This window comes from Dromaius novaehollandiae, chromosome 18, assembly GCF_036370855.1.
Source record: "Dromaius novaehollandiae isolate bDroNov1 chromosome 18, bDroNov1.hap1, whole genome shotgun sequence".
NCBI lineage: Eukaryota > Metazoa > Chordata > Aves > Casuariiformes > Dromaiidae > Dromaius > Dromaius novaehollandiae.
This window is the reverse complement of record NC_088115.1, coordinates 8,292,407-8,310,532: the sequence shown is the minus strand read 5'-3', so window position 1 is coordinate 8,310,532 and position 18,126 is coordinate 8,292,407. Positions and strand designations below refer to the sequence as shown.

General features: G+C 64.6%; 2 protein-coding genes and 1 long non-coding RNA gene across 4 annotated transcripts in view; 1 reads left to right on the top strand and 2 right to left on the bottom strand.

Annotated features, from left to right (window-relative positions):
* Positions 1 to 2,732, bottom strand: part of PRPSAP1 (phosphoribosyl pyrophosphate synthetase associated protein 1) — a 31,983-nt gene extending 29,251 nt beyond the window's left edge. The window contains exons 1-2 of one of the 2 annotated variants that reach the window (XM_064522552.1): positions 2,546 to 2,732; positions 1,644 to 1,755 (exon numbers count right to left, since the gene is read on the bottom strand). In XM_064522552.1, the coding sequence (XP_064378622.1) occupies positions 1,644 to 1,726 (83 nt within the window). In that variant the 5' untranslated portion in view covers positions 1,727 to 1,755; positions 2,546 to 2,732. Of the gene's footprint in view, positions 1 to 1,643; positions 2,374 to 2,545 lie in introns of those variants that run through there. The other variant, XM_026103899.2, reaches the window with a different exon arrangement.
* Positions 2,733 to 7,821: 5,089 nt separating this feature from the next.
* LOC112985328 (uncharacterized) lies at positions 7,822 to 12,033 on the bottom strand. The gene is made up of 2 exons (XR_010392142.1): positions 10,926 to 12,033; positions 7,822 to 10,871 (listed from the first exon to the last, which is right to left on the bottom strand). It is a non-coding gene; the product is annotated as an uncharacterized LOC112985328 (long non-coding RNA).
* Positions 12,034 to 12,103: 70 nt separating this feature from the next.
* On the top strand, positions 12,104 to 17,640 carry SPHK1 (sphingosine kinase 1). Its single transcript, XM_064522551.1, has 5 exons — positions 12,104 to 12,626; positions 14,896 to 15,045; positions 15,567 to 15,661; positions 15,905 to 16,020; positions 16,280 to 17,640. The coding sequence occupies exons 1-5, from the start codon at positions 12,230 to 12,232 to the stop codon at positions 17,064 to 17,066; spliced, it is 1,545 nt and encodes a 514-aa protein (XP_064378621.1). The 5' UTR covers positions 12,104 to 12,229; the 3' UTR covers positions 17,067 to 17,640.
* Positions 17,641 to 18,126: the final 486 nt, after the last annotated feature.

The following is an 18,126-nucleotide window of genomic DNA, read 5'->3' as shown; positions in this document are numbered from 1 at the left end:
ACAACCTCTGGAAGCCTGCTCCGTGCTGTTCCTCACTACGTCTTTAAAAGACGGTCAATTATTTTTAAGACAAAGGGCAGAGGATAGAGAACGGCTGTTTACTCCTTCAGTCCTGAGAACTTGGAACTTGTCCCCTCGTTCCCAGGAGGGTTCTGCTATATCCCATGTTGACGCAACAGGACGGGCCTTGGTGAAAGCACGCCCCGTTTGCTGCAGCAGGACTTTCTTCTCAAGTAGAGTTTATTTTCAGAGTTGTACCAGCGAAGGCAAAGTGATATGGAAATGACTAAATATAGCAAAAGCCCCGCGAAGTAGCCCTGTCGACTCTCAAATACAAAGACTTCCCTCCCCACCTCTCCTCCAAAGAAGGCTCAGTGTTATCCTACATCTGTCCCACCAACACCAGCGATCCCAGACAAACAGCACAGTCAGCTTCACAGAGATTATCTGTGCTGAGGACTGAACACACTGTTTATTAAGCTACCCAGAGGAATATCAAAACATTCTTGCAGTTTAAGAATGCAGCACACCTATTTTTGGTTCCTGTTTAATTGTTTCCAGTTTAAACATTCCCTTGGAGACAAAAATGGGTGGACAGCTGCCTCTAAGCGGTAGCGAGGATGCTATTGGCCATGGCAGACAAAAAAGCACCGAGGACCCCTAATTTGGGGAGCAGCTTCCTACGCGCTGTGGCTGAGAGGAAGCAGAAAGGAAACCCGAAGCCAGCTCCAGGATGACAGCTTCCCTGCCTCAACAATAAACACATGCCTGTTTCTTAGAAAAGCTCCTTCAGCTGCGTGTGCCCACTTGCTGTTTGTCCTGGTCTGAACTAAACTAATTCAAAACAAGGGATGAAGTGGGAGGAAAAACTCAACGTTGCTCTGTGCGCTAAAAAACAAGAGCCCCATCTTGGAGCCAGCTGTTACACACCTCATTCGACAGGACCTAACGCGTCCATCCCTGCGGAGCCAAGGTCACATTCTGCCTAAATTGATGGGCTGACAAAAGGGGCACACTTTTGTCCCTAAATCAAGCTTTCTTTTGGTAGCGTAGGCTACCCACCTGTTCCACCACATCTGAAAAACGATTAGCTAATGTACTTTGGTTAGTACAAACGTTGGTGTTGCGCCCAGGTCTGAACATGCAACACTCCTCACACTCCAAGCAATGAAGCAATGAAGCTGTTAAGCAAACAAAGTTACAAATACTTCACCACAAAAAGCAGCAGAGAAAGTTTTGAGCATCTCCCAAAACAAGTAAACACTTTCTGATGTTTGTTTAGACAAGTTTCACCTTCTCCCTTCCAAGAAGTAACAGCATCAGCTGCAATCCAGACGTTGCAGCATGGAAATTGGTGTTAAAGACACAAGACAGAGAAAACAACTGGTCCATTTTCATCACTAAATCCTAACGAGTTATCAGGAGAGATCAGCCAGCACTGAGTGGGAGAAAGACAGAGCTGTTAAACACTCCCAGGTTAAAACCTCCACAGCAAAGGTGCTGGCAGCACAGTTACATCAGTGAGACGCCTTTGGCGTGGGGACGTGGGAGGATGCTGAAATCCTTCGGAGCCAGTTTGAAAGCAGCCTCCCTGCAAAGAGGAGTACTCACGGAAAGAGAAACTGGGAAGAGGAGGAACTTACTCTGTGATCCTCTTTGCCAGCTCGGTGCAGGCTGCCGTGGAGTTTGCCGAGAAGACCCGGTAGCCACTTCTGGCCGCGTTCATTGCCAAGGAATCATGCAAACCCCTTGGAGCTCGAAAGTGAGAAAAAACAGATTTATAAGGCAACAACAGCTTCCGTGGCATCCTTTTCTTCCTCTCCACCGCTATCACCGCCCCTTAAGGGGTGGGGAGGAGGAGGAGGAGGAGGGTAACCCTTCTGCTACCTAGGACCTTTCTGGTTTACTCTAATTGCAAAGTGTAAAAGAAGTGTGTGTGGGGCGGGAACAGGGGTGCCCGTGGGTGCGAGGGAGGGGAAGGGGGGGAAGAGAGCAGGCAAGGGAGGCGCTGCCCCCCAAAACACACACACAGGGGCCCTGAGGAGAGGCAGGAGGGGGGTGGGCTTAGAAAGGGGGGGACCAGGGCCGGGGGGAGGTTGGAAAGGGGGGATTTGGGCTGGGGGGAGGCCTGGTGGGGGGGCAAAAATCCCCGCGGGGCCAGGGAGAGCCCTGTGAGAGGGATGTCCCTGTTGGGGGAGGTCCCTGTGGGGCCGGGGGGGGGGTTCCTATGAGGAGAAGGGCTCCCCGCGGGGCCGGGGGGTTCCCTGTGGGGTCGGAGGGCTCCCTGTGGGGCCGGGGCTGCGAGGACGGCGCGCACCCCGCCGCTCCCCCAACGCAGAGCGAGACGAGTTCCGCCACACGACGCCGCCCACAGAGACGCGCGCCTAGAGCGCCGCTCCCCTCGGCGGCCATCTTCTCCGCGGGGAGAGACCGCCCCCAGCGCCCGCAGCCATCTTAAGTGAGGGCGCGACCCCCCGCCCCCGCACTAATGGCGGGAGGGGTGTGTGTGTGGGGGTATTATCTATTTCCCGAGCAGCGCCGGTACCTGCGGTGACGGCGTAAGAACGAGGCGAACTCCCCCTCCTCAGGAGCAGCCTCCGCGTCCGCAGGGGCGGGTGCAACGCGCGGCGACCGGCTCCCCCTCAGCCGGGCTGTGCGAGGCACTTCCTTGGCTCAGTAGCGGCGGCTTCACTTCCAGAGCCCAAGATGGCCGCCGCGCGGGCGGCCCGACGGAAGCGCTGCAGCGGGCGCTCTGGTGCTGCTCCGTGGCAGCCAGGGGGCGGGGCGCGGCCGGCGGCGGCCCGCCATGGCGGCGCTGCCGGGGTCGGGGCCGCCCCAGCGGGCCGGGTTGGAGGCGCCTGGCCAGGCCGGAGGCGGCCTGCGGCGGTTCCCCACCCCGCAGCGGCGCGCTGCCCTGGAGGGAAGGCTGCGGGGTGGCTGGCCGGAGGCCGCTGGGGCAGAAGCGACGCCGCTTGTGGGGGTTCGGCTGGGAAAAGCCGCTGCGGCCCGGGGAGAGCTGCTGGGAGGCGCCGGGCTGGGCTGGGGGAGAGGTGCCCCCGCTTGGGCTTGCTCTGGGGCGGGCTCGGAGGAGCCGGAGAAGGATGGGCCCGGCGGTGTTTGGAGAGGCCAGTGCCGGTGGAGACCATACCCCCCGGGGTCCCAGCAGGCAGCTCGCTGCCCTTCCTGCTCTGGTGGCCCTCAGGGACCGAGTGGGGCTGAGAACCAGTGCGATGAGTTTAAAGGGCCTGGAGCGAGAGATCAGGGAGAGGATGGTTTCCGCTGAGGAGCACGTGGAGCGTGCGCTGCCCCCCACCACCGCGGCAGGGGCGACGCGAGGCCGTAGATGGTGCCACGTGCGGGGCCGGGCTGCCGAAGGGCGGCCTGCGCTGCCACGGGCTTTGTTTCCCTTTCGGCTCGCTCACTTGCTCACCTCCGTGCCAACAGCCCAGGGAAAGACATCACTGAGCATGTTTTACAAAAGCAACCAAGCAGAACAGCCTCCATCATCGGCTTTCTCCTCCTAATTCTAGCACATCTCCCTTGGTGTCTACCTGTCACCAGCAATCGCCGTCCTGCTTTTGGGTCTCAGCCTCCCGGCAGAGAGGCTGCCAGTGAGATAGGAGCTATCAGCTGAAGCAAAACCTGATTTCTGTGTCCATCCTCAGGTGAACGTGCAATGTCAGCCCAGAGGGTCTTGGAGGACCTGACTTGTAGACAAAGTCTCTTAGGCACAAGCACTAAATGACTTATCTAACCAGAAATTAAATTTTCTGCTCCAAAACCAGTCTCACAGCTGTTTTTTTGGTCTAGAAAGGTCTGCACAAAGTGCGCTTTGTATCGTGGGGAAAGCAAATAGCATTAATTTGTTCATTAGGATAGCCCCGCATCGTTTTCTTTGCCCTGCAGGGAGAGGTTTTCCTGACAGTTTTCTAAGAAAGCCATTATGTAAGGGCACTGCAAGATGAAGCATATCAGCTGCTGGCCTATTTTCTTCTGGCTAACATGCCAAGAATTGCAGCACAGTCCTGAAACAAGGGGAGAAGAGGAGGGAGATCGCAGGGGGGTTTCTCCAGCACTTCTTGGAGGATGTACATCTCTTATTCAGTAGCATCCTTCTCCGCTCCCAGCTGCTGGGATGCTCCGGTACGTGCCAGCAGCTCAGCATTCGGCAGCACAACAGCACTGTTAGGACAGTTGTCTGTATGGGGATCCCTCCTTTTAGAAAATTTTGATGTTTAGCTATGAGCTGCAGCATCTCCAGTCTCCTTCCATTGAAGCAGGGCATGCGCTGGTGTTCATTAAACACTGTTTCTCTCCAAGCCTCATTAAGATGCAGCATGCTTAATGCAGAGGAGATACAAACGCATCATTGCCCCCTCCTCCACACATTGCCATCGCACCTCCCAAGCATCGGGAAGGAAAGTTTTGTCTCCCTTCGCCATATCTGATGGCTTTTTTTGGTCACTGCAGCATCTGAGCCATCCCCACCTCTTCCCTGAAGATCACTTAAGGCCAGCCAAGCAGTTATTCTGCTGATGTTTGAGTTGGGAGAGTACCCAAGTATTTGGGTGTACTCTGACAGCAGGATGATGCTCCCTGTGCTCAGCGTGGATCACTCGTCACAGCCATCAGCTCTGCCCTGACAGACTGCCAAGCGCAGCAGAACAGGCTGCAGGAAGGAAGTCATGTGTTGGCACTCAAACTAGGTCAAGATTTACACCACTGCCTTTGCTGGTACCTGGGCTTGCAGGGTTAAGGTGAGCCACTACATGGCCATCATTTCCTCTTTGCTGCAGAGGCAGATCCAGGGTTACTCTTCTGGCTAAAGAGACCAAAGGGACTTGACCAAGGGCACCCAGGGAGTCAGTGGCAGAGCTGGGAACCAAGATCTCCTCTTCTCTTTCTCCAAAGGTTAAATCCCTTGTAATGCTAGGAAGATCCCCAGCTCATTTGTCACCACAGTGATCTGGATGCACAGGGAGAGCGGAGGGGCAGGGCAGGGCAGGGAGACATCCCTAGTGGCTTCCATGAACGTACTGATGCTTTGGCATCGCTCAGTTCACCAGAGGAGCAGACGCTTAGGTCGACTCCGAGGTTAAGTGCTTTGACCAAGCAGAAAGAGGCATCAGCAAATGCACAGCAAAGCTCCTGACCCAACATCCCTGCCGGCAGTTCCAGACATCCCTCCTGCACCGCAGGCAGCAGGTTTGCTGTTGGCCATAGGCCGCAAAAGCCAAGCGTGATCCTTGCTGGGTCACCTGTGGCCTCTTGGAGTCCCCTCTGTTCCATGCAGCTTCTTCATCTGCGTCATGTGCCCACACGGGTTATTCTAGCCTTATCTCAGGGAGAACCCAACTGCCACGGCCCCTCTTGTTTCCAGATCTCGGTGTAAGACAAGGCGAGAGCTAACAGGATCAGCTGCCTGGATTCACTCCATGCCTCAAAGATGACAGCATTTTAAATCGCTCACCCCAGCGTAGCCAGGCGTGCTGCGCTAATCCAGCCTTCAGGCGAGCGATAACTCTGCAGCCTGAGATGGATCAGCAGCATCTATTCACCAGGCCACCAAAATCCCGTCTCTGGCATCCCCCAGATCCCGAGCTACCTGGCCTCGGGCCTGGCTGTCCCTCGGCGTTGTGCAGTGATGCACATTCAGCAGCAGCTGTGCGGGAACCTGCTGCCCTGCAAGCAACAGTCATCTGACAGCAGTCACAGGATCCATGCCGCAACAATTCTGTTGTCACAAGTTGCTGGTTTCATGCTTCAAAAGGAAGAAGCTGGAGTTAAAAAGAAGCGCAGGGGGGAGGCAGACTATTCTTGTGGTTTAGGAAGTTGGCTGCCTCCCAAGGTCCCTCCTGCTGCGTACAGCTGGATGAAGCAGCAGCTCCCAGGGGAGTGGGGACACCCCAAGGAACAGGGACAGCAAGGAGAGGCTCCTACGGGGACACCCTAGAGAGGGCGGCAGCAGGGACAAACCCCAGCCCAGCACCTGGGCAGGGGAGAGCAAGGGGTACCTGCCCCAAAGGCCACAAGTGAGACCCAGCACAGCAGGGTCCCAGGAAAGGTTATACTTGAAGGCAGGAACACCTGCAGCCCCCAGCACCATCACAGGGTGCTCAGCACCCTTGCAGACCCCCTGGGGCAGGGGCTCACCTCCACAGCTCACCCCAGCTCCTCACACCCACCTCCTGCACCCAGGCCCCCCTGCTGCCCTCTTCTTTTAAGGCCCTTCCCTCCTTGCTTGCCCTGCGGTTCAGGTGGGCTGGGGCAGGGCTGGTTAATCCCTTCCCACCTGGATCCAGCCGTGCACCTTCCCCACGGCCCCGGGGTGCCCCTGGGAGCCCTGCTCAGCGCCCAGCCGGCTCCTCGCTTGGCAGCTCAGCAGGCCAGCGTGGGACGGGTGCTGCGGGAGCCGAGCTGTAGACGGACTCACTCCTGCCAGAGTTTTCCCACCCGCTTTTAGCAGGCTCTGTCCAGTGACCTGCTGCCCTCGCTGCTTCCAACCCAGGCCACGACTCACCCGGCTGCAGCAGGCTTCGGCTTTGGTTTTGGGACCAGCCTGACCCTGCTGGACGAATCTGTCCAGATGTCCTGGCTCACACCCACCCCTTGGGTATCATATCGGGCCCGGGGATACGTGAGCCTGGGAATTAACACGCCCGGGACCCCAGTTGCTATCGCGAGTGCCGCGCTGTGATTTGTGGCTGTAACGCGAGGGCTGGCTGATGGCCAGGACAGGGTGGAAGGGCAGTGGCGGGGGTGGGACGTGCAGACCCCCGTGCTGCGCTGACCCTCTTTCACGGCCAGCTGCTCTGCGGGGGACTGATCCTGCCCAGGTCGTCACCTCCCTGTGCCTTCCCAGCTGCTGAGGCCGAGCTGCAACGAGTTTGTGGGTTCTGCGGGCTCCCGCGTGGCACGGCTGGCACGGCTCAACGGTTGGCACCGCTGGCGGGGAGCTCGGGACCTTCTGCACCCCAGCGACCCCGGGGCATCTCGGCAGCCTCCAAGGAGCCCGGGCATCGGCGGGCAGAGATTGCGGCTGCTATCAGCACCGCAACCTTTCTCCTGGAGAGGGAAGCGATTGTGCTGTAGCTGCTTGGCAGGCTGAAGATTACACCTGGTTTTACAGCCGGGCAAAAGGAGAAGAAAGAAGCAATCGTGTTTGCTTATGCGGTTATTAATATGCAATGCTCCCAGCACGCACAGAGCGGCAGAAACCTCCCCCCGGCAGCGAGCCCAGCTCCGCAGCCCTTCGTTATTTCGTTATCGGCCGGGCGGGATTAGGAGGGTGGGTCGGGGCGCAGCGCTGGCTTTGAGCAGGTTTAGCTCCTCTGAAAAGGCTTAGCGGGGCTTAGCCTCCCGCGCTGCCCGCGCTGCAGAGCTGTTTGCTGGGCAGAGGGGTTCGAGCTGTGCTGGGGGGGCCGGAGGCCGCACGTTTTCATAACACGGGGCAGAACCCAGAGGCAAAAACCCGGAAGGTTTCTTTACCAGGAAACGGCCTTATTTAATTTCAACGGGCTGGGAGGGCAGTTTTTCAACATGGCTAAATCCTGCGTTGCTCAACCACGTCGCTGCCGGGGAAAGCCAGGCTGGGGGCCGCGGCCCGGCTGGGTGAGCGCCGGGCTGCTTCGGCAGGGCTTGGCTTTGCTTTTGGGACCCCCACGGGCAGGCGAGGGGCAGGACACACATCCCGGGCTGCTTCCCGCAGGGCCAGGCAAAGTTTTGCCCTTTCTCCTCTACGAGTTTTTCCCCGGTGCCAGGGTGGGGGCGGCCGAAGTACGCGATTCCCAGCCCGGCAAAGAAAGAGAAGAGCCGTGAGAATCAGGGCAGCAAGTCCCGCTTTATCTTATCCGGGCCAGAAACCGCGTGCGGCAGCAGGATGCCGCGTCCCTCCTTGGCCGTGCTGCCCGCAGGCGCCGAGCGTCGCGGCCGGGATCCCGTGCGCCCGGGGGAGGCTCCCCCAGCCCGGCCGGCGGCAGCACGGCCAGGTGGTTCGTGTTGCAGGACTCTGACTCAGCTCCCAAATATGCGTGTGCTCATCCATCGCAGGAAACCGCTACGGGGAAGTGGTGAGAACCCTGCGACAGCCTGAAATTTGGCTTCCCCGGAGAAAAGAGCGAGATCAAAGAGCGGCGCGTTGGCCCCCATCTCTGTGACGCCGGGGTTAGTCACCGGGGTGACTTTTCGGCTGGGCGAGCAGAGCGTGCGGTTCCCCGAGACGCAGCAGCTTCTCGCTGGGTGTTCGGGAGCGGTTTCTGGCGCAGAACTGACCTCAGAAACATTTCTGAGGAAATCGTCAGCCGGGAAGAATGAGCTCAGCTCGCTGGGCTCGCCAAGGGCTTTGCGGTGAGGCCGGGAGGGCTGCGCCGGTGACCCGCCGAGAGCCCGGCGGAGGGTCAGGTCCCGCTGGGGTCACGGACCCCCGCGGCGATTTAGGAGCTGCCGTAATCCCCGGCTTCTCGGAGCCGGAGAAACCTCTGGAGTGAAGCCCTGCTCCCTGTGCAAAGCCAGGACGGGCTTGCGGTGTTATATACTGCCCGCGGGTCGCTTGGGCGTGGAGATGGCGTTGCTGGAGCCAAAGAGACTTGCTGGAGCCCTGCAGCAACCTGGGGGCAGCCCCAAACCCAGCAGCCCCCAGTCCTAGCTGTGAGCCTGAGGCGGGATGTGATGCCCAGAGCGACCCCCGTCTCCGCCGTCCCCTCGCTGTGCCGTGCCGTCCCCCTGCCATATCCCGCCGCATCCCCCCTGCCAGCATCCCGCCGGGCGAAGGGTTGGTCTCCGCATCGGCCGCTCGGGCCGGCGCTGGCTGGAAAGTTCCCGCTGCTGCAGTCGGTGTCTGTCCCCCTGCCAAGCCCTGCAGCCCTCCCCGGCCCCGGCGCAGCGCAGCGCAGCGCTATTTCTGGCTCCACCTTGAGACATGTACCTTGAGCAACGAGAGCAGGGCTAGGAGCGGCTGCCCCGCCGCGAATGCCTCCCCTTCTGCCCCCGGCCCCGGCCGGCTCGCGGCAGACGCGACCGAGCGTGGGGGGATCGGGGGAGCCGCGTGCCCCGGAACGAAATGCCGGGTTCGGCTTGCAGCAGAGCCGTGTCCTCGGTGCGGCTCCCAGCTCCCCGGCGCCGCGGCGGCAGCCTGAAAGCCGAGTTGCCCTGGCACAGAGGCTCGGGCTGGAGCCGGAACCGGGATGCATCCGCGGGGGAGCCCACGGGGTTGCGGCAGGCAGAGCACCGGGGGAGCCGGGCCCCCTCTGCCTGCTCCCGCAGAGAGCAGCGAGCGGGACCCCCGCGCATAACCCTGCGCCCCGGGTGCCTTCCTCGGGGAGGACCGGCTCGCTCTGGCAGCTGGATCCGGGGCAGGGGGCAGGAGGGGGCACTCAATCGCCATATTTAACCCACAGCTTCTTGCACAACTCAGGGCAAGTCCCGGCTGCTGAGCCTGCCTCAGTTTCCCCATACGCAGCATCTTCTGCTTTCTCCGGAGCGCCTGCGGCGCGGCGGTCGCTGCACCGGCTCCCTGAGCAGAGCTGCGGACGCACGAGCCTTCTCCCAACACCCCCCTGGCAGGGTGCGGAGAAGGAGCCTCATCTCCATCTGCACCGTGGCCACATCCAGCCCTCCAGGGCCGTCACGGCCTGGGAAAGGTGCTCAGCAGCGGGCATAAAATCGCTCTGCTTGTGTGGCCACCTTGGCCGCGGGGGCAAAGTGGCGACCGGGAGAGCCGTCGTGTCCCGGGCACGCGCATCCAGCCCGGAGGAGCCCGGCATCGGGGCGCCGCGGAGGCGAAGGGAGCTGCGCGGCGCCGGCGGTGAGCCCTGCGCTGGCGGTGGCACCAAGCGGGCGCCCGCCAAGGGTGGCACGGCATCGGGACGGGTGACGCAGCCGGCGGACACCATCCGGACTTTTGACTTCTTTACGGCATCGCTGCCAGGCCAGGCAGGGCAAAGGGCATCCCCGCGGCACGGGACATGGGACGGATGTAGCAGCATCGAGGACGGAGACCATAACAGCCGGTCCCGTGACTGCGGCACCTGCCGCCAGCAGTTTGACAGCTGATATCATTTCCTCTCCCCGCGTCTCGTGCCTTCCCGGGCGGAAATAGAGAGCAGGTTAGTCACTCCGAAGGGGCAGGTCCGCGGAGCCGCGCTCCGAGCCGGCAGCTATTTCACCCACGGACACCTTGCTGAGGGCCTCAGGGCTGTTTGCAAACGCTGGACCGCGGCATGGCAGCGCTGGCCCTTGGTTAGCAGCCGGCCGGGGAAGTGGTGTACTCAAATCTTGCCAAAAATCAGTGCGGGACCCAAAACTGGCTCCCGCTGCCGTCCGCGAGTGCTTTGGCTCCCCGCAGAAAGCACCAGCCAGCGAGTCGCTCAGCACGGGTTTTCTCCCACCTCCCTCTCTGACCATCTCTTTCAAGTTTTGGCACCCAGGGAAGTCTTTTTGGGAAGTGTATTGCTCCAAACTGCGACATCCTGGTCATCCTAGAAGAAGAAGACTTCCACCCCAGCATTATCTATCCAGCTGGTAGTGCCATTCCCTCCCGGAAACTTTTGGCCAGTTTCCCTCGGTTTACAAAGGGACAGAGGGCTCAAAGATAATTAAGCTCCTCTAAGTGTGAAAACTGATGTCTCCCCTGAAGCGCGAGCTCAAGGTTATCGTGGTGCAGGCTGCCAGCTGGCCCGGCAGCACGCGTTGCGCGAAACCAGCACGAGCATCGCAACGAAGGGTCATCTGAGGGAGCTGAGGGGGAGGAAGGCTCAGGTGAGAGGAAGGGAGGCACTGGGGTGCAGGCGTTGCGATGGGGGTGCAGAAGAGGCCCTGGGAGTAACGCTGGGCAGAGCACTAAGGATGCTGGGTGACATCTTGGGGAAACCCACCTTCCTCCTGCCACTCGTGGGTCCATGCCGGGGTCACATCTTGGGGAAACCCACCTTCCTCCGGCCACTCCTGGGTCCCCTGCGCAGGCCTGGCCCAGGTGGCCTTTAACCCTCCGGCTTTTGCAAAGAAACTGTTCCTGAGCATTGCTCGGTGCTGGGCAGCTGGGCGGGAGGCCCCGTGGAGCCCCACGGACAGGTATGGGGCAGGGGAGCAGGTCCCACGGGGTGTCACTCGTGCTCTCCGGGACCACCTCTGGCAGGGTGTCCCATGGCCGCAGCAGGGCTGGGGGGGGGGTGAGCGTTGATCGTTGACCGCTCCTGGGCTAGGCCAGACCCCTTGGAGACCAGCAGCCCCCGGGGAGTGTGACGCCTGTCCCGCTGCAGTGGGGCACGGGCAGCCGCAGGGCAGCGCAGCGGGCAGCAGCTCCGGACCCACGGCATTTCCAGCCACGCTGGTGGCCTCCAGGCAGGGAGACCCTGAGCTCCATCCCCAGCGTGCTGCACGCAGGGCTGGGTCCACCACAGCACCCATCCCCTCCTGGGGGCTCACTCCACGTCCCAGCACCCTCAAACCCGCCCCGACCCTCGCAGATACCTGATGAAGAACCACCAAAGACGGGATGGACGTGGACCCCAGCCTGGAAACCTCCCCGACCGCTCCACCCCTCTCACCTTGTCTGGGTTGGAGAGATGCAGCAGAGATGCTGGACGCTGCTCAGCCCTGCGCGGGGGCTTGAGGGGCTCGGGCAGGCTCAGCCCCCCGCCAGCACGGAGCTGTGCGTTGCCGGCCGCGATGCACAGGAGCGGGGCCAGGCGCGGCCGCACGGTGCTTTGCCGCTGCCCTCGCAGTGCGAGTGAGGGGGTCGGGCCGTGGCAGCCCCGGGAGCGCAGCCAGCACCCGGGGCGGCAGGAAACCGCCCGGCCGGAGACCCAGCGCGCCCCGGGCAAGGCCGCCGCGTTGCTCCGGCTTCCCCACGCGCTCGCGGAGCCGCCGGGGCGGCGGGGCGGGTCCAGGTGTCTCCTCGGCCCGGGCCGCGTCCCGGCGCGGTGCCGCCCCCGTGGCCCCGGCGGGGCGGCGCTGCGGGGGAAGCGGAGGCGGGAGGGAGCCGCCTCCCCGCCCCGCTCCGCTGCGAGGGGGCGAGGCCGGCACCGAGGGAGCGGGCGGGGAGCGGAGCGGAGCGCAGGGGAGGGGAGGGGAGGGGAGGGGAGGGGGGGTTAAATTTTTATGAATGGGGCCGCCCCGCCTGCCATCGCCGAGCGGCGCGGCGGGTGTCGGCAGCGAGCAGCGGCCGCGGCGCGGCGGCGGCGGGCGGCGCTCCCGGTGCGTCCCGTCCCCGCTGCCCGCTCCGCCGCCGCCCATGGCCGCCCGGCGCCGCGGGGCCGCGGGCGCCGGCGCCGGCCCGGTGCTGCTGCGCGGCGTCTTCACGGCGGGGCCGGGGCCCGGCGGCGCCTCCTGCGCCCTGGCGCTGACGCCGCGGGAGCTGCAGGTGCGCGGCCGAGGCGGCCCCGACGCCGCGCTGCGCTTGGCCGACTGCGTGGGCTGCGCCGCCGCTCCCGCCGCCGCCGCCGCCGCCTTCTCGCTCGTCTGCTACCCGCTGCGCGGCGGCCGCTGGGGCTCGGCGCCCGCCCGGCGCCGCCTCGAGAGCACCTTCCGCGTCGCCCTGGCCCCCGACGCCGAGGGCAACCTGCGCATCGCCCAGGCGTGGAGCGACAAGATCCGCGAGCTGGCGGCGCCCGCCGTCCCGCGGCAGCACGGTGAGTCCGGCCCCGGCCCCGGCCCGATCCCGGTCCCGGTCCCGGTCCCGATCCCGGCGGGAGGGCGAGTCCCGGCCCCGGTCGCTGTCCCGGCCCCGGCCCCCGCCGCCCCGCCGGGCCGGGCGCTCTCTGCTCCCGGGGACCCCCGAAGCCGGCGGGCGCCGAGGCGGCTCCTGTGGCCCCGGCCCGGGCGCCGTCGGGGCCCGCCCGGAGTGGGGGGGAGATCCGGCCGCTGCCCCCGGCCGAGGGCGGCACTTGGGGGCGAAGCCTGCCCAGCGACCGCGCCGCCGCCCCCGGCCGCCCCTCCCCGGGTTACTCCGCTGGGACGGCCCGGTCCGCGCCGCCGAGGGCTGCGGGGGCTCGGGAGGGACAAGGTGTCCGCTGTGGCACCGTCCCCCGCGGCGGTGCGTGCCCAAACTTTGGGGGCCCGGGGGACACGGGGCAGCGCGTCATGGCTCGGGGACGCTGGCAGGGCCCCGGCAGCACCGCGACGGCCGCGGTGACCCGGGGCGCGGGGGCACCCGGACCTGCTGTCGCCCTTAAATCCAAGCAGCAGCGGGGCGGTTGTCTCGCCAGCCCGCTGTGGTGGCTCCCCCTCTTCAAACACTGCAGTTTAATAAGCAGCAAAGCTTTAAAAAGCAGCGTGAACAGCCAAAAAAAAAAAAAAAACCGGTTTCCTGGCTGACGCAGGGAGAACGGGGAGCCGGCACCGTCGCCGGCAGCTCCCACCCCGCAGCGGCGAAGCCCGAGCGAGGGGCCCGGCAGGCCCCGGCTGCGCCCCGGCACGGGGTCTCGGCCCCGCCGGCGGGACCCGGACGAGCGGGAGAGGCCGGCGCTGCGGCCGCGTCCCCCCGCCTCCCGCAGCGAGCGCTGGCGTGTGTTCCAACGTCTGAGCAGAGATGCAATTATATGCACTACTTCATTTATTTAGCTGGCCAGCCACGCTGATCAGACTTGGAGATTAAGAGGCATGCGGTTAGGGGGATCCTGTCAAATCGCATTGAGCCCGGCTCCTGCTGCCCGGCTTCTCAAATGCGGCTTTTTTGCATGACCCGCAGCTACGAAACAACTTTCTTCTGCTCTTAGTAAATACCAAAAATAATAATCCGGCAAAAATGGGTGGGAGCAAAACCAGTTTCCCAGCTCTATTTCCAGCGTGAACTCTGCAGCCGAACGGCTCCCAGCGTCTGAAAATCCTCGCTCGCCCTGTCGCCAGGCGTTTGGGCGCGAGGAGCTCGTTGCACCATCGGGGCCTCCGGGGAGGCCGGGAGGGAGGCCGGGAGAAGGCAGCGAGGATTTTGCAGGCGTTTCGTAGCTGAGGGTCAGCAGGATTTGCAAACCTCCTGCCCCGGTTCGGGACAGAGATAAAGCCGCCTCCGGCCGCACCCTGCACTCGCTGCCCCGTCACGTGCCGGCGCGGATGCTATCTCGGGGCGCGCGCCTCCGTGCGCGGGGCAGATAAGGCCGGGCCGTGGCGTGCAGGTCTGTGCGGAGCGATGCGGCCGCCCTCGTGCCTGCGGAGTCCTGGGAAGGGCCGAGGGAGGCTGGGCAGCAAAGTGCGACTCCTTCGCCGTATTAACCGAAGCTTCCTCAGGCTTAAACCTCTGCAGCTGGCGGGGATGTTTCCCCCCTTATTTCTCCTTAAGGATAAAAAATCCCCGGGCGGGAGGAGCCGTGGCACCGCGCCAGAGAGGCGCTGCAGGACGCGACCCGCGGCACCCGCCGGGCTGAGCCGTGCCCACGCCAGCCGCCTCTGCGCCGGCTGCAGCGCGCTCACCCCGGAGGCCTCCAGCGAGCCGCCGGCAGCTCCCACGCGCCGCCCCGGTGCCGCGGCCTCCCGCGGAGCCCCGCCGGCCCGCCGGCCTCCCTGCGCCCTCGCCCACGCGGCGCAGCTGCGGCGGCCGCCCGGGGCCGCGAGGGCAGGCGGGAGCAGCCCTGATGCCACGGTGATGGCCGCAACTGCTTGGCTTGGGGCCTGGAAACAGCGCGGGAGGAGGGGATTGAGTCATGACAGCCCCTGCCAGGCCACTAATTACAGTGGGGCTGGGGCCGTCGTGTGTGAAACCGGAGCCCCGGGGGGGAGCTGGGCGAGGAGGAGCATCCGTCTGCCGGCACAGGTGTCCGTCCCGGCCCCGCTCCACCTGGGGCCAGCGCGGGCAGGGCTCCCCTCGGCTCCCAGCGCTCGCGGCCCCGGCCCCTGCAAAGCGCCGCCGGCCAGCGCAGCTTGGGGCCAGCCCCGCTGAGCAGAGCCCTCTCGTCCCCGCGCCAGGCCTCAGCTACGGGCTGCTGCCCCGGCCCTGCCGTGCGCTGGTGCTGCTGAACCCGCTGAGCGGCCCCGGCCTCGCGCTCAAGGACTTCCAGGCGCTGGTGCAGCCCATGCTGGCCGAGGCCGACGTGGCGTCCACCGTCTTCGTCACCGGTAAGCGCCAAGAGCGGCTCCCGTGGGCGCATCTGCCTGCTGGGGAGCCCTCCCGACCTTCCTCCCTGTCCCTCCTCCCCCGCGATTGCCGGTGCCACCCCTCATCCCTGCGGGGACAGGATGGGGCGAGCATGGCTTTGCCACCAGGCCAGGAGGACACGTGCCGGCAGTGAGGTCCTGCCTGGCCCCCGCTCGGCCTCTCTCCTCTTCCCAGGGATGGAGCCGGGTGCCACCGCGCTGGGACACCTTCCTCCGCGGCCCCTCGGCCCCTGCGGTGGCTCCTGCTCCCTCGGGGCTGGTTTGCTCCGCTGAAGTGGTGCAAGGCACAGGGTGGCCCCGGGCGGCCGGCAGTGCTGGACCGAGCGAGATGGGGACGCAGGCGCTGGCCTTGCTCCCCATGCCGTTGCGGGCGAGCGCCGCTGCCCGGCCGGGTGTCCTGGTGGGGACAGCGTGGCCGTGGGGACAGGGCTGCTGCGCGGGGATGGTGGCGGCGACACGGCTCTCTCCACTCTCCTCCCTAGAGAGAGCCCAGCATGCTCACGAGAAGGTGCGGGATGAGGACCTGTCGCAGTGGGACACCTTGGTGGTCATGTCCGGAGATGGCCTCCTCCACGAGGTGAGGAGGGGACACACACAGCCACCCCCCGCCGGGCCGGGACGACGGGTGCCCGGGGCAGGAGCCGAGCGCTGCTCCCCGCTCGGGGGCTTCGAGGGGGGAAGAGGGGCAGGGAAAGGCCCCCGAGCAAAGCGGGGCAGCCAGGGTCCTGGCCACAGGCACCCCAGGGTGCACAGGGGTGCCGGTGCCCTCGGGGGTCCCCGGCACCCACGAGCTCCTTTTCTCCCTCCATCCCTCGCGCAGGTGGTGAACGGGCTCATGGAGCGGCGGGACTGGGAGGCTGCTCTGGAGAAGCCGCTGTGCATCCTGCCGGGAGGCTCCGGGAACGCCCTGGCCGCCTCCATCAACCACTATGCAGGGTGAGCCCGAGCCCCGCGTGCCGGGGGGAGGCCGAAGGCTGCAGGATACCCGCCCCAGCGCTGCCCCGGTCTAGCGGCCCCGGGCGGGATCCCTCCCACCCGCTGAGGCCGGCAGAGATCCCCAAGGGGGGCTGTCGCCGGCTGGGACGTCATCCCTGGGGTGAGGGGGTGGGTCGCACACGGACCCCGGGCGAAGCACAGCGGGATGCTGCAGCCCCGCACGCTCCGGCCCGTGCTCACCCTCCGGCCTCCCTCGCAGCAACGACCACGCCGCCAAGCAGGAGCTGCTCACCAACTGCGCCTTCATCCTCTGCAAGGGGCTGCACACGCAGATGGACCTGGTGTCGCTGAGCACCGCCTCCGGCAAGCGCCTCTTCTCCTTCCTCAGCTTCGGCTGGGGCTTCATCTCCGACGTGGACATCGCCAGCGAGAAGTACCGCAAGCTGGGCAACGCCCGCTTCACCGTGGGCACCATCCAGCACCTGGCCCGGCTCCAGATCTACCAGGGCCGCCTCTCCTACCTGCCCGCGGACGCCGCCGCCGGCCCCGAGCGGGACGACCCGCCGTCGCCCAACGGCCCCGCGGGCCGCGTCCTCCCGCCGGCGGAGACGGAGGCTCCGGGCGCCCGGGCCGAGGGGGCCCTGCCCGAGGACTCGCTCCTGGTGCCGCTGCACCGGCCGGTGCCCGCGCACTGGACCGTGGTGCCCGAGGAGGAGTTCGTCTTCGTCTACGCCATCTACCAGTCCCACCTGGCCTCCGACCTGCTCATGGCGCCGGCGGCCCGGCTCCACGACGGCCGCATCCACCTCTTCTTCCTGAAGGCCGGCGTCAGCCGCGTGATGCTGCTGAAGCTCTTCCTGGCCATGGAGAAGGGGACCCACCTGGACTTGCGCTGTCCCCACCTGCGCTACGTGCCCGCGCGGGCTTTCCGGCTGGAGCCGCGGACCAGCGCCGGCATCATGACGGTGGACGGCGAGGCACTGGCCTGCGAGCCCGTGCAGGGCCAGATGCACAGCCGCCTCTGCCGCATCCTCTGCGGCTCCTGAGTGCCGCCGCCGGCCCCTCTCGTTGCCGCTGAGCCGCGGGCACGGCCCGCCACGAGGGCGGCACGGCCTTCCTCCCACTCAGGAACCCCCTCCTCCTCCTCCTCCTCCTCCTCCTCCTCCCGTAGCAATAGATCTCAGGGGCCGCGGCCAGCCCGGGGCTTTGCCACTCTCTGCACTTTATGGAGACCAGGATAGCTTTACCCCCGGGGCAGGAGCCGCGGCTGGGCCAGCGCGCCCTGGAGCGAGCCACGAGCCCCCTCAGGTACCAGCGAGCCACTGGCGTGTGGGTGGTCTTTTTTTTTTTTTTTTTTTTAATCAGTGGTACGAGGTCCCGTCCCCCCGCCAGCTGCGCCGCGCACAGCCCCGGCCCCCTCCCCAGCTCCGACGCACACGGTGGCACTGCCGGGGCCCCGCCAAGCCCGGCCACTCGCCAGGGATGCTCAGGACCAACGTCGATGCCAGGAAATCAATTTTTTTTTTTTTTTAAGGGAATGTTTCTACCCAAAGCTTCCCATAGAAGCAGAGTTTATTCTTGTGAGAAATCCAATAAAGATCTAGCGTTTGCAAAAAACAATATCCCCTGCATTTTCAGTCCAGCTTTGCTTTTTCCCTCTGCAGAAAGAGTTGTCACGCTGCCACCCCCGGCGCCCCGCTCAGCACCGCGGCCCTTTCCTGCCCGCACCAGCGCCTCTCCGCACCCCGAGCCCCGTGAGTCCGCCCTGACCCGCTGTCCCCACTGCTGGGAGCAGGGGACCGTGGCCGCAAAGGGTGCCACGACCTTGCCAGCCCCCGGGGCCAGCTGGAGCCCTGCAGCAGGTGGCTGCTGCAAGGGTTACTCAGCCTTTTCAGTATAAAATTGCAGTAATTGAACCTCATTTGCAGCGCTCAAGTACAAAGTAGAAGGGTAAACAGCAGCCGCTGTTTGCATTTATTCATCTGCAAACTATGCAATTAGGAGGGCAAAGCCGGGGAAGAAGAGCCCGTTTGTTCTCCCCCCAGCCCTGCTGGCCAGGAGACAGTGGGTATTTTCAGGCCAGCGAGACAGGCAGCAGACAGGAAC

What these genes read in the sequence shown, in the direction of transcription:
- SPHK1 (XM_064522551.1), top strand. Translation starts at nt 12,230, where the DNA reads ATGGCCGCCCGGCGCCGCGGGGCCGCGGGCGCCGGCGCCGGCCCGGTG. An exon ending in CGCCGTCCCGCGGCAGCACG is followed by an intron (nt 12,627 to 14,895) that starts GTGAGTCCGGCC and finishes TCCCCGCGCCAG; the next exon opens with GCCTCAGCTACGGGCTGCTG. An exon ending in GAGATGGCCTCCTCCACGAG is followed by an intron (nt 15,662 to 15,904) that starts GTGAGGAGGGGA and finishes TCCCTCGCGCAG; the next exon opens with GTGGTGAACGGGCTCATGGA.